The sequence below is a fragment of the Magnolia sinica genome, chromosome 15 (assembly GCF_029962835.1).
Source record: "Magnolia sinica isolate HGM2019 chromosome 15, MsV1, whole genome shotgun sequence".
Taxonomy (NCBI): domain Eukaryota; kingdom Viridiplantae; phylum Streptophyta; class Magnoliopsida; order Magnoliales; family Magnoliaceae; genus Magnolia; species Magnolia sinica.
Window position 1 is genome coordinate 5,078,804 of NC_080587.1, and position 12,923 is coordinate 5,091,726.

The window sequence follows — 12,923 nt, forward strand, 5'->3', positions numbered from 1 at the left end:
TGTCGTAAATCAGAGGCAGACAGTGGGGCGGTCACGAAATGAGCAAGTGTAGGCTCTGGCGGACCCTGGTGCTAACTCTGCCGAGGGATAGACTGCGGAGCGACAAGCTAGGATCGGCGAATTGTTGCGGAGCATTCACCCGGCTACTATCATATTGAGGTAGAACTTGCTGGCGATGGATCTGCTCCAGCATCTGCTTCATATAGTTCAGATCGGTCCTGAGATTTTGGACTTCCTTATCTAACCGACCGTTTCCTCGGTTCCGTCGATTGTGCCTGGTCAAAACAGAGGCTGTCGGACGGGCCACAGAACCTTGCTGGTTGTCGGGTCGATTATGGGCTCCTCGAGCTCCGTTCGTACCCGGCGGACCTTCAAGTGCCAGAGGCCCAGTGACAGCGACCTCATCAAGCTTGTTAGGCTCGTTTTAAGCAGTTCTTCTAGTCCTTGCCATTAAAACTTGTTTGAAGCTTTTCGATAGAGCTTGGAAAATGACTTTTCGTATCGTTTCCCATAGACGACGCCAATCTGTTAGTGCAAAAAACTGGTGCGTCTTCCTCCGCCCTACCTCCTGCATAAAGAAGGAGACAACGAAGACCCTGGCTAGAGCCGGGGACCCTCCGATGCTTAAGTCAGTGATAGGATCGTGAGGAAAGGTTTTTGAGGAGAGTTTCTGTGTACCTTTCACCTTAGAGGTCTCGTATATTTATAGGAATGGGAGGGCCCCAGCGTGCAGGGATTCTTCTCCTGATTTCTCGGAGATTTGATTTTGATATGTTTTTGGACTCCATCCGATCCCGAGATCTTCAGGATCGAAGGTCCTTTTACTGGATTTTCGAGACGGTATTTCCATTTACATCGTCTTTTCCTTGCTTAGCTCGGTCCTAACCGACTCTGGTGACGAGTGGGCTTCGGCTGGCTTTAAGGATAAAACTACTTGCCTTCTGTCGGATGAAATGGAACCGATCCATAATCGATATCTTTTCTTAATCCGATAGCCGACTCTGTAACCGACCTAAACATGGGTCGGTTTTATAGTCGATTAGGTGGCTTCTAAGCTTTGGGCCTTGATCGGCCTCTTTAGATGTTTGTTTGCCGAGTCAACTTTATGCATCTTATATACTTAGCCTTGTGGCTCATGACTTTGTAAGTTTCAGTTGGGATTTATTCCCCAGAATCCGAGCTAAGTCTCTCCTTTAAGCTTTTTACTTACCTGCCTCGATCGGGCTTATTGCCTCGGATCACTGGGCGGTGTCAGTAGAATTGGTCCATTCCATAGCCGAGCCTTCGGACTTATACTATTTTTTCCCCATATATATATATGTATGTATGTATGTATATGTGTATATATATATCTTTATTTCCAAATTACACACACACGCACACACATATATCTTTATTTCCAAATTATTGTTGGGACTATGAAATTATCATGGACTTAAAATTATTATTATTTTTTAAAAAAAATAGAAGTTGCAAAAGATGGATCATGGCCACATGTTTTGCATTGTTACATGTTGGACATGTGCGACGCCAGCATGTGTGAGTAGAGGTGTACATGAGTCGAACCAAGTTGAGCTTGGCACAACTCGACTCGGCTAGGCCACTAGCTAACCCCGGCTCAGTTCGGTCAGCAACTCGGGCTAGTTCAAGCCGAGTTCGAGCCAAGATCAAGCTGTGTGGCATTTTCACAAACACATGGAGTGCACTTTCAATTTCTTACTGTATGTAAAACAGCAGAAGTTGTTTACAGGTATTTCATCAAACACCTTGTGGGCAACATCAAAATCAAGAAAAAATGATATTTGTTTCATATACATACCTTCCTTGCCACTAACCGACACTTCATTGAGTCATTTCATCAAACACTCGGTGAGCAACACCAATATCAAAGTAATCGAGTCACCGAACTGGTTCAATCGGAGTTCGATTTGAGTTGGGGTTCGATCCGAGTCGAGTCGAGTTGAGCTCGAACTCGGTTTGAAATTTTTTTAAGCTAAAAAATCAGCTTGACTCGGCTCGAACTTAGTTTCGAACCAAGTCAAATCGAGCTTTTTCTAGTAGAGTCGAGCGAGCTGACTGAGCTAACTCAGTTCGTGTATAGCCATATGTGTGTGCTTGAAAATAGAAGGTAGCATATGTTGCATGTTAACAGGTATGTAATTAAGAGTGTCAATGGATTAGGCTCAGAGCCTGAAAAATTAAAATTTTTACTACCAGATCAAAACAGATCAAAATTCAGACCAAGGCTCATATATCCTAAGCCCGACAGTTGACATCCCCGAATGGGTATATTTTATTTTACGAAGAATTGTGATACATGTGACACATTAGTACATGAGCAGTTGAATGATTGTTTACATATGTTTGGACAATTGAAGGTGGTGGGCAACACATATGACATATACCATACATTAGCACATGTGGCACACATGAGGATGTAAAGTGCGGCACACGTGACCACCATCTGGTGCACTTTATAAAATGATAAGTCATTTCCTCTCATATTCCTCAAAATATCGAAAATGTCATTTCTCAAGTATAAACAAAAATGCATTTTCTAACGAAGAAGAAGAAAATTAAAACAATATTTTTAAAATGACATTTACATTATTTCAACCAATCCAAGTAGGCCCTGGGCTCATTTGGATTTTAATCTACACGAAAGTAAGAGGATTTGAAATCATAACCTTAAGGTTGTGGGAGTTCAAAAAAGAGTTTTATTTTTTTCTTTGTTTTTTCTTTGGGCCTATTGATTCCTCTCAAATCCAAATCTTCTAGTTCCTTCTCGCCAAAGACAAAATTAAATAAAAATAAATAAATATAACATCAACTCAGAATAAATCCCTCCAATGTCATGCTATCAAACAAGCCCTCATTTTAAGATATTATTTCTATTTATCAATAATGCTAGCTTTTGCATTTATTCGCAATCAATCCAAGTGCGGATGAGCTAACAATTCGTTTTTCTCCCTCAACCATTAGGGGCCAATAAGGTCTTTTTTGTTTAGGAAATGTCTCCCTCAACTGCTACAAAAAAAAAACTTTGCCATTTGAGTTTTTTATTTTTCACCTTAAATATTTCTTGCTCAATTTTCTCAAATCTTTTAGCAATATTCATAACCTCTCAGCTTTTTTTTTTTCAATAAATTTCTAAGTTTGTCCAGATGGGTTCTCTTAAAACATGTACAGAATCCTGGGTATCAAGAAGTGACTAGATCAAGGCCGGGAGACATTCTGACACACAAAGTTCCAAGCCACACCATGAGAAACTGCTTTTAACATTCCAACTTTAATAGGCGACAGATCCCGATCCGCAAATCCAACTAGATAGTGGGCCAAGCCGCTTTTTAAGTTGGTCACACCACTTTTGAGTTGGCCACTGTACGGACCCACTCACCAACCTATACATTGTATCAAGATAATATGGAGCTGTTGTTATTTCAAAGCTGGACCCCACCCAATGAGTGGATTAGCCACCTTCAACGCACATAGCATATCTTATACATGTGACCACTCCACAGAAAATGGTGTTGTTGGATGATGAGGTCAATCCAATCCACGAAGTAGAAACCAATGGCCGGATATTGATAGATACTTACTTTTTTTTTTTGGTATACATGAAAAGCAATCCTTACCATCAGAACAATGATCCACACCATGTACGGACCATAGCTTTAAATTTTCACTGGTACCGTACAATCCATCCATCCTGTAACCACATTATATCTATCCATCGTACAGTACAAAAATCTATCCATCGAGACCTAGTGGGCCCCACACACAAAACCTATGGTCAGCATCCTTTCTCAAATGATATCTGTGGTGTGCCCCACCTGTCAGATTTTTGGCTCCATGGACTAATAGCAAGGGATGCACCCGATGGACGGAGTAGATGTCACACAGACAACATAGTGGGCCCCACCATTCTCATCTTATTTATGGTACACACCACGCACTAACCACTTTAACAACACAACTCTTAGGCTGGCAACGGGCCGGGCCTGGGTAGGTTTCGGCCAAGATTTTGAACTGTCCGGGCTGGGCTACTGAAAATTTATTTTTGCTTGGCCAGGCCTGGCAATACCAAGGGAAACATCTATATTACTAATATACTAAGGTAATATTCAAGGTGGGACCAACTTAAAGTTGGATAAAAATATTTCGAAAATTTTGTTTTCTCTTTAAATATGATGTTGAAAATTTTCAAATGAAAAATTGCAGTTTTTTTCCTTCTTTTTTTTTTTTTTCAAGTTTCACATTGGAAAGAAAAATAAATAAATAAATTGTGATTTATAAATGGCTGTGTGGGTAGTATTCTTACTCGAAGAATTTGGAGGTTGAGATACTCAGGTTTTAGACGTGCGCCGGTGGAAGTGGCGGACCCATTTATTGTACAATACTCTTGCTTTGTGTGGCCCACCGATGTATTAATGTAAAATCCACTCCATTCATCTCGTAATCATCATCATTTTCAATGTACCTGGTGAAAATCATCCCCATCCCAAACTCAGGTCAGCTAAACCTTTGGAAATAATATAAAATAATGTGTAAAATTTTAAGTTCACCCGTTGTAGTCCACTACGCTTTGGGTAAAGCTGATTTTTTTTTTAATTGTCCCTTCATCCTCGTAGGCCCACCTTTTGAACGGGTTGGATGGAATATATATATATATATATATATATATATGCTTGGCATTCTTTCTCCGTTCTTCTCTGTGGTGTGGTCCACCTGAGTTTTATAACAGGCTGGTGTTTGCCCAGGGCTGCACCGCGAAAAAGCGACCTATGGAAGTTATTATTATCGGAGAAAAGGGGGGAGGAACAAGAAGTGAATCGCATCCTACCCCATATGCCCGTACGTGATGAATCCACTCCGTTCATCGCTTTCTCAAGCTCACAACAGGACAGGAAATTAAAAATCAGAAACAGCAGGGATTGAATGCCCACAATTGAAATTTTGTGGGGGCCATGGAAGTTTTGGATGAGGAAGATATTTTTGCCTACAGTTTATATAAGTGGTAATGACCTTTTGAATGGTTTGGATAGCATGTAAACATCATGGTCAGCTCTAGGAAGGTTTTAATGGTGGACGCTTCCATTCTCACTGTTTCCTGTTGTGTGGCCCACCTGAGGTTGGATTTCTGTCCTATTGTGAGGTTGAGAAGCTGATGGACGGAGTAGATTTGGAATGAGCATCTCTGATTTGAGGAAATGGCTGCCATGTAATTCTAGAAATGGATACCCCTTTCTCTATCCAACATATCTTGCCTAGAAAATTGGATATTGATATGAAATTTTTTTTCCAGATTTAAATTTTTTTATCTGATAACTTGAATTCTAAGTGGGTTATACCCAGATTTGCTTACTCAATTAATAATATTTTTACACAACATATTAAAAGTAAGTATTTATTTAAATTATTTGTATGTGTAGCTTGATATTAGGTAATATATATGTTGGGAAAAGTGTTATTTTTTACTGGTTTTTTTCTGACTTCTTGAATAATATCTATATCTGACCAGCACCTAACTTTTTTGGATAATATCTGAATCCATATCTGTCCCCATATCCAAGTCGGATTTTAGATAAGGATGTTGCAATATCTAACTTGTATCCAATCCATTTACTGCCATGTCAGCAGTTCCATGTCTGGATGTGGATTTCCTCTGAATGCCTTTGGCAAGAAGTTTTTACTATGAGATGCTAGGTGGGGCCATTGTGATGTTTGTGAGAAATCCACTTCATCCATGCTTTGAGAGCTCATTTTAGGGCATGCTACAAAAAAAATGAGGTGGATCCAATACTCAAGTGGCCCCTGTGAGAAGGAAAGCTGGGGGAAGAGTTTCCTAGTGTTAAAGCCTTCCTAAGATCTACCTTATGTTTATATGCCATCCACTGGGATGAAGTGAAAGCACCATGGACTTAGCCTTGTATGAAACTTTGGGGCCGAATGAATGTTTCAAAGTGGTCACTGAATTCCCATTGTTTCCTCTCCTGAGGCCCAGTTGAGTATTGGATTGGTAGCATGGCCTAAAATGAGCTGTCAAAACTGATGGACAGGGTGGATTTCTCACAAACATCACGGTAGGCCACACCTACCATCCGAGCCGGAGAACTTTCTCCGTCCCACACTCTCAACAACTATTCTTTTATCATATTAATTTATTTATTATAAGGATGAGAAATGATCTAATGTATCCATTTGTAGTAATTTTTCAAACTATAGATGGGATTGTTAAACTACCTTATATAAGTGATTCTTTAGAATCATATGCAATCCATGACGTGAACTGTCAAATAGAAGGACCCAATTGTGACTTAGGCTTTTTTTTTCTTCCCATAATCTTGCTTGTCCATGTTAAAAGTCATTGATAAGATAGTTGAGATCCCCGTATTGTTGCAAAATTTGCAAAGTAGCTCAGAAATTTATGTTGTAGCTAATGGACAGTCTAGATCAATTAATTTGGATTATTTGTCTCAATGCAACTAGGAGTAACTTAGGGTTCAATTAGCACCATGAATTTGGGGGGATTTGAGGAGATTTCCAATCCCCTAATATGTTTGGCACCATAAAATAATTGAGAGTTTTATTGCATCTAAAATCCTTCCAAGAGTTGCATGTGTAACACGTGTGTCACTAGGCTACTAATCTATGGGGCACATGACCCACTGATGGTATCCTAAAATAATTAGATTATCAACTGCATCACGATAATTACTTTAATTGGATAATATGTGCCATCCAAACATTGTCCATGTAAATCAATGGTTAAAAATCATTGGTTAGTCATTCAAATGTGATTCTGTGCTTGCAGCTCATTCGAAACTTGGAATTTCATCATTTCCGAGCAAAGTATATAGTTCGACAGACATATTACCACCATTATGTGAAACATTACATACGTACACTAATGAGAAATATTAAAATTAATTTAGTGATTAAATTCAAACTCACTTTAAATATAATATGCATTACTACTTTTGGATTACAGGAGATTTTGAATCCAAGGTGTCAAACGTACAATGGAAAGTTTCCAAATCTAAGGGTCCCAAATCCACACTCCCAAACAGGCTCATGGACCATCGTATTGTTGTGATACTTGCATCGTATTGTAGCTCATAGTGCATGTATTATTAGAAAAGATATAATTAAAAATATTTTCCTTCCATTTTTCTTGCGATTTGAAATAATCTCTTTAATTGTATTTTCTTCATATTTGAAGCCATTCTCTTTGTATTTATGCACCATCATACACTGAATAGATACACAAGAAGTATATATATATATATATATATATATATATATATATATATTTGATTATTTATTTTTCAAGCAGGTAACCTGCACGTGATCAGTACTCATACTGAAAATGGGCCTTAGATATTAAATTGGACCCACTAAGCCAAGCCCAAGTCAAAAAGCACTGCTCCAAATTATCAAATGAGTGGACTATGGAACCTAGATCAAACCAAACCCAACCTAGGTCTACTTTTAAATTGGTTGGATTTAGACCACTCAAAAAATCGACTCAAGCCAAACTCCATCTTGAAGGAACTTTCAAATTCAAGAAAAACCGACTTAAATAAAACATGCAGTGTAACTCGCATATAGAAATGGAATATTCTAAATCCTCTCAATCTAAACTAGTCCAATCCATTTGGAGTGATCATTTTAGGGCATGAGCCAAAGAATGAGGCAGATCCAAAGATTAAGTGAAACCTTCCTGGGATCACCAAGATATTTATTTGAAATCCAACCTATTCATAAGTTAACACATACATAGACGAAGGGAAAACACATATCTGCTTGATCGAAAACTTCTGTGGACCCAAGAAGCTTTTAATGGTAGACATTCAATCCCCACTTTCTTTTTTCCCCTGTAGTGAGGTCTAATTGAGCTTTGGATCTGCCTCATTCTTTGGCTCATGCGCTGAAATAATCCCTTCAAATGGATGGACAGTGTGGATACAACACATGCATCATGGTCGGACCACAGAACTTGGTGACGTAACTTCTTCGCAGGGAGTCTGCTTGGGTGCCACTTGAAAAAAAAAAAATGAGTTCATATCATTTTAGCTAGCTTTGTTAATCCCACATACAAGTTAGCTAATGCACATGCCATCATATATGACAGCATGGCAGATGTGTGGAACATCCAGGCCATCCATCAGGTGGATCACAACATGTAGATGGTGGAAGATTTAGAGATTTTTTCATAACTGCACATTGGCTAAAGAAGTTGCCCACCTGACCGGTGGACTGACCTGATTCTTGGGATGGAGCATTAGATAGTGGTACACTTCTGATGGATGGCCTGTACATTTCACCTGTGGTTATTTTAGGGTTAATTTTATGTTTTTAGCCAATCTACCATTTTTATTAAATTGCAATATGTTATTTTAAAGGTATTTTAAGGCTTAGAGAATGTTGAGATAGCTTAAAGTTTGGAACATAGTTTGAGTCGAGGTTTAGGGGTCATTTGAATGGGAGTAAATGAAGGTAAATGGCCTCTTGAGCTAGCTGTATTTAGACAGGAGTAGATGCATAGAAATGAAATGAATTGGAAGTAAATAGGCTTGTGAATGAAATCCTTTTTCAGATGCGAGGTTTGGAAATAAATGGGGTGAAATGCCTTTTTGGTCTCCCTTGGAGAGTCACACGAGTAAACAAAGTTGTTGTTACACACAATCCCATTATCAGATACATCACTAAATCACATCAATAGAATGATCCAAATTGTCCAAAGGTTGCCATATAAATTGATGGTTAACAAATGTTGGCAAAATGCTTGTTTGTAATCCTTACATTTATGGCCCACTCTACGCTCCAAAATTTTCTTATTTTTCGTTAAAGAATATATTTCAACGAGCTTATTATAATCATTCTATCAAATATCATTATGTGCTAATTTAGAATATTAAAATTGAGTTCAGATATCACATATGTTCTTATGAATATATTGAAAATTTCCAATGCATTCCAATTCCTCTCATTTACTCCAATTCAAACAAGATATTTAGATTTCAAACGCGTTTCATTTACTCTTATCCAAATACAATTTTGAGTATTAAGAGAGGTTGTGAATTTTGAGCTTAAGACTTACAAAAGTTACACGGGACGGCTTTATAAAGAAACATTTTTATCAATAATATCAAATTTCTCTCCTTTTCAGAGATTTCTCTCTTTTCTGCACACACCTGCTGAGCTAATAACCTACGACAACATGTCATAGGTGATCACAACACCAAAAAAATCCATCCAATGAGGGAAAATTGGGACACAAAACATGGAATGATTTCATCATACGCACTGCCTTTCATTAATATGTAGCTGAAACAGCTAAAAAAATCATTAAATTAAATAGTAGTCTTCGTCACAAGATCACCATTTGGCTTTGGTTTTTGGAAGTCACTGCAAAACAGAGTGAGAAAATTCGTTAATTGTATTCACCTACATCCAGTTGTATATGATCCTCTCAAGCACCCCACCTCATGTGCCTCCCTGTCATGTGCTTAAGACATCTGAGTGGTTTGGTGTATAAGGTTGGCCTCGCTAGGAGAGTGATCTGCCACAAAAATCTGGTCCACTCATCAGGCAGGCCATGCTTGTATGGAAACAATGGGTGGTTTAGATAACTTCCTGACGTTCTGATTCAATGTAAGGGACAAGCATAAGTTTTGTGCTGGACCATCTTGATGGTGGAGCCCATCTTGTGCATGGATTAGATGTCCTATGCACATGACATGCTGGCACATGAGCTGGGTTGCATGAGAAACTCTTGTGCAACCGTTTGTGAAGGAAATAAATAAATAGAAATGGCCTGTGCTATGTGGATCAAGGTGTTCCAAATCAGTAATGGTGGCTGTAACGGCCACGACCGTTATTGTTTTGATACGGGCCGTAATGGCCATTATGACCGTTTTTTATTTTTTGAAAAAACTGTTACTGGACCATTACGGCCGTTTCAGCCCCGTGACGCGTAATGGTTATGACTGTTACCATTACATAACGGCCATTACAGCCATTACATAATGGCCATTACGGCCATTACCTAACCGATTTTGAATACCTTGATCTGGATACATTGAAAAGAAAGTGTATCTACACATATTACCGCCCATTTGCTACAATACATCCTGACGTATTGTATTTGGTACATCATGACAATTGCCATTGGATTTTCAGGCCGTCATGTTCGATGATCCAAACCATTGATACGATGTGCCTCACATGGATTGCTAATGTCCCAATATAGAAAAAGAAAATATAGGACTGGAACTTGGAATGTCTCCCCAACTGTTGTGTCGTAGGCCCTCGATCTTCAAGACTTTGAGCAAACCGCATCAGCTATGTATATCATCAGATCAATGGTTTGGATCAATGAACATGACCCAGATCAACACTCATACAATAAGAAATGGATGGTGCTGATGGGTGGACACTTTGATTTTTCAATGTATCTTCACAACATTGAACAATTCTTTCCAAAATAAAATAATCTTACCTGAGATGTGTTAGTAAAATGTTCAAATGCCCCATTGCTAAACTTGCTTTGCCAGAGGCAATGAGAGAATTTCGGATGTACAGATTTTTTCTATGCAGGTATGGTAGATAGGCCTCTTCCTCTGCTAACGGGTCAATTTAATTCACAAAAAATTCAGTATTTTCTTTCTGTCAGGTCTGCGATTTGTCGGTTTTACAGTTTCAGTACCTAAAACATCCCATTGAAAATGAAAGTTAGTTATTGAATTCATACCATATGTTAATTTAGAAGTAATTGGGACCATTGATCTGGTAGGCCAACATGTCCATCTACCAAAGGCCAAAATTTGTAGTGATTGGACGACTCTGGTGCTTGTTTTGAATTAACCATCAATATTTTCAGTAAAGTAACTGTCAAGCTACCGTAGTCTGATTGCATCGCCTTTTTCTGGCTGTGGGTTATACACATGTTGGCCCACCAATCCACTTAGTGCACGTAGGGAAGCAGAGGTGAGCTGTGTATACTTACATATTTTTTAAAGCCATGTAGCTACTGCTTGGAGGTAAGAGCTCCTCCACTCCAACTTTCATGTTGGTGCTTGACAATCCTCTCTTTGATCTGCCAATTCCAACATCCACAACGAAAACCGCACAAACCGGCCGGTGATCGGAAAATCTTGACTCCCCACGTATGTAAGACAATTGCTCTATTCCATTACCATGCCATAGTATTCTGTCACACCTGAAAAGTCGACTGTAGGAATTAATACGTGTTCGACCAGGAAGGGTGTGTTTGGATGCTCAGTTGAACTGAATTGCGATACTTGGAGAAATTACCAACCATTTTAGTCCACAATAATGACCAATCCGAAATTTCAATTCAACACAAAGCGAACTGGATTGCTATTCGGGTGCTAGTACTTCAATGTGAATGGAGTGGGGCTTGCTCCACTGATGTATTTCTACTTTGTTGGAATGAATTATTGCAATTTAATTCAATTGAGCATTCAAACGCAACATAAGCCGTCCGTTTAAGTAACTACCAAAAATGTGATTGAATGCCCACATACCATGCTGGAGTTCTCCTCTTCTTCTTTGATGATATAGTCTCCCCAGCGTAAGCATCCGAGTTGTTAGAGTATTTGTATGTTGGAGCAAAGTAGATCTTTCCTTCATTCCATCCCTTGAATACTCTCCCAGCTTCTCTTTCAATTTTAAGCTATTTAATCAAAGAAGCTCAATGGTAAGCATTTCTCGCTCTATTAAAGAATCTTTCATTTGGCATACAAGAAGGTAATTCGAACTAACATACTTATGGGTGATGTGCACATCGTGTCGGGTGTGATCATCACACAATTTTCTGGAAACGAGGAGAATGGCATGAAAGACACTAAATGGTCATCATCAATATGTCATACATTAATGCCAATACCAACAGATTGAATATTCAGCCCCATCATGGATGGAGGGCCTGTTATCACACACTGACCCAACAATCATAACCATATGATTTGAATTGAATTTGGACAACTGACCATTTTTCTTTTTACCTTCTAATTTCATAACCACCAACTAAACAGTTAGAAAATTAAGGTATGTTTTGATTAATGGAAATTCAAAAGTAGGTCTGGAAATGAAAGCGCCATATATGAGGAAAAATGTGAATAAGAAAATCTGTGGAAAAGAATCTTAAAAGGGTTGTTGGTTTTAGTTTCCATGATTTTCATGGAAATGTGTAATGGTCAATGGTAAAAGAAAACACCTTTTTTTTTAAAAGGGAAAACAATGCTCTAGATGTTACCTCATTGTCGCAACCGACAAAAAATCTTACATCAGTGGAAAACATTTTCTTTTCTACAATTACTTTCTGGATTCCACTGATCCAAATAGGCTCTTAACCTCACCCAATCAGTGTCATGTTTAAGCTCAAATGAAAATAAAAAATAAAATAAAAATAGAGTCAAATCCATGCTTCACAGATCTGCGTTGTGGAGATTGCATGTTCTTAGATTTGATAAACAAACTATGCCAGTGCTTTTGAGTAAAGGCTAATACATACTCAAAGAAGATCGCAAGCTTGCCAAAACATGTTTAGCTACTTCAAAGGAAGCTGTCGTGAGATTTCATTAAAATGCAAAACATTTTGGTTTGGTCATGTATTCGTCAATCAGAAGCATTCTGGAGCAGTTAGTTACCTGATCCTTCTCAAGGAGGGCGTCCCAGTCATTATCCTCTAGAAGCTTCCTGGTTTCTGAGTAGCTCAATGCAATGCGGTAGTTCAAGTCCCCTAACCATATGATCCGGCTGATTCGTTTTTCACCAAAAAAAAAAAAAAAAAAGCGCCAGTATTTTAGATCAGTTTTAGAAAAGGAGAGATTCAGATGTATTGGTACCAATGCTACAGAACTTTGATTGGTGCAATTTGCCAATGAATGCAGTCC

The 12,923-nt window shown here is 38.6% G+C and overlaps 1 protein-coding gene across 6 annotated transcripts in view; it reads right to left on the reverse strand.

The window, feature by feature from the left end:
• Positions 1–9,287: 9,287 nt before the first annotated feature.
• Positions 9,288–12,923, reverse strand: part of LOC131227389 (type I inositol polyphosphate 5-phosphatase 10-like) — a 33,258-nt gene continuing 29,622 nt past the window's right edge. For all 6 annotated transcript variants that reach the window (XM_058223184.1, XM_058223183.1, XM_058223182.1 and 3 more), the window contains 5 exons: positions 12,678–12,786; positions 11,553–11,701; positions 11,012–11,224; positions 10,505–10,711; positions 9,288–9,411 (listed from right to left, as the gene is read on the reverse strand). In XM_058223184.1, the coding sequence (XP_058079167.1) occupies positions 10,705–10,711; positions 11,012–11,224; positions 11,553–11,701; positions 12,678–12,786 (478 nt within the window). In that variant the 3' untranslated portion in view covers positions 9,288–9,411; positions 10,505–10,704. The remainder of the gene's footprint in view (positions 9,412–10,504; positions 10,712–11,011; positions 11,225–11,552; positions 11,702–12,677; positions 12,787–12,923) is intronic.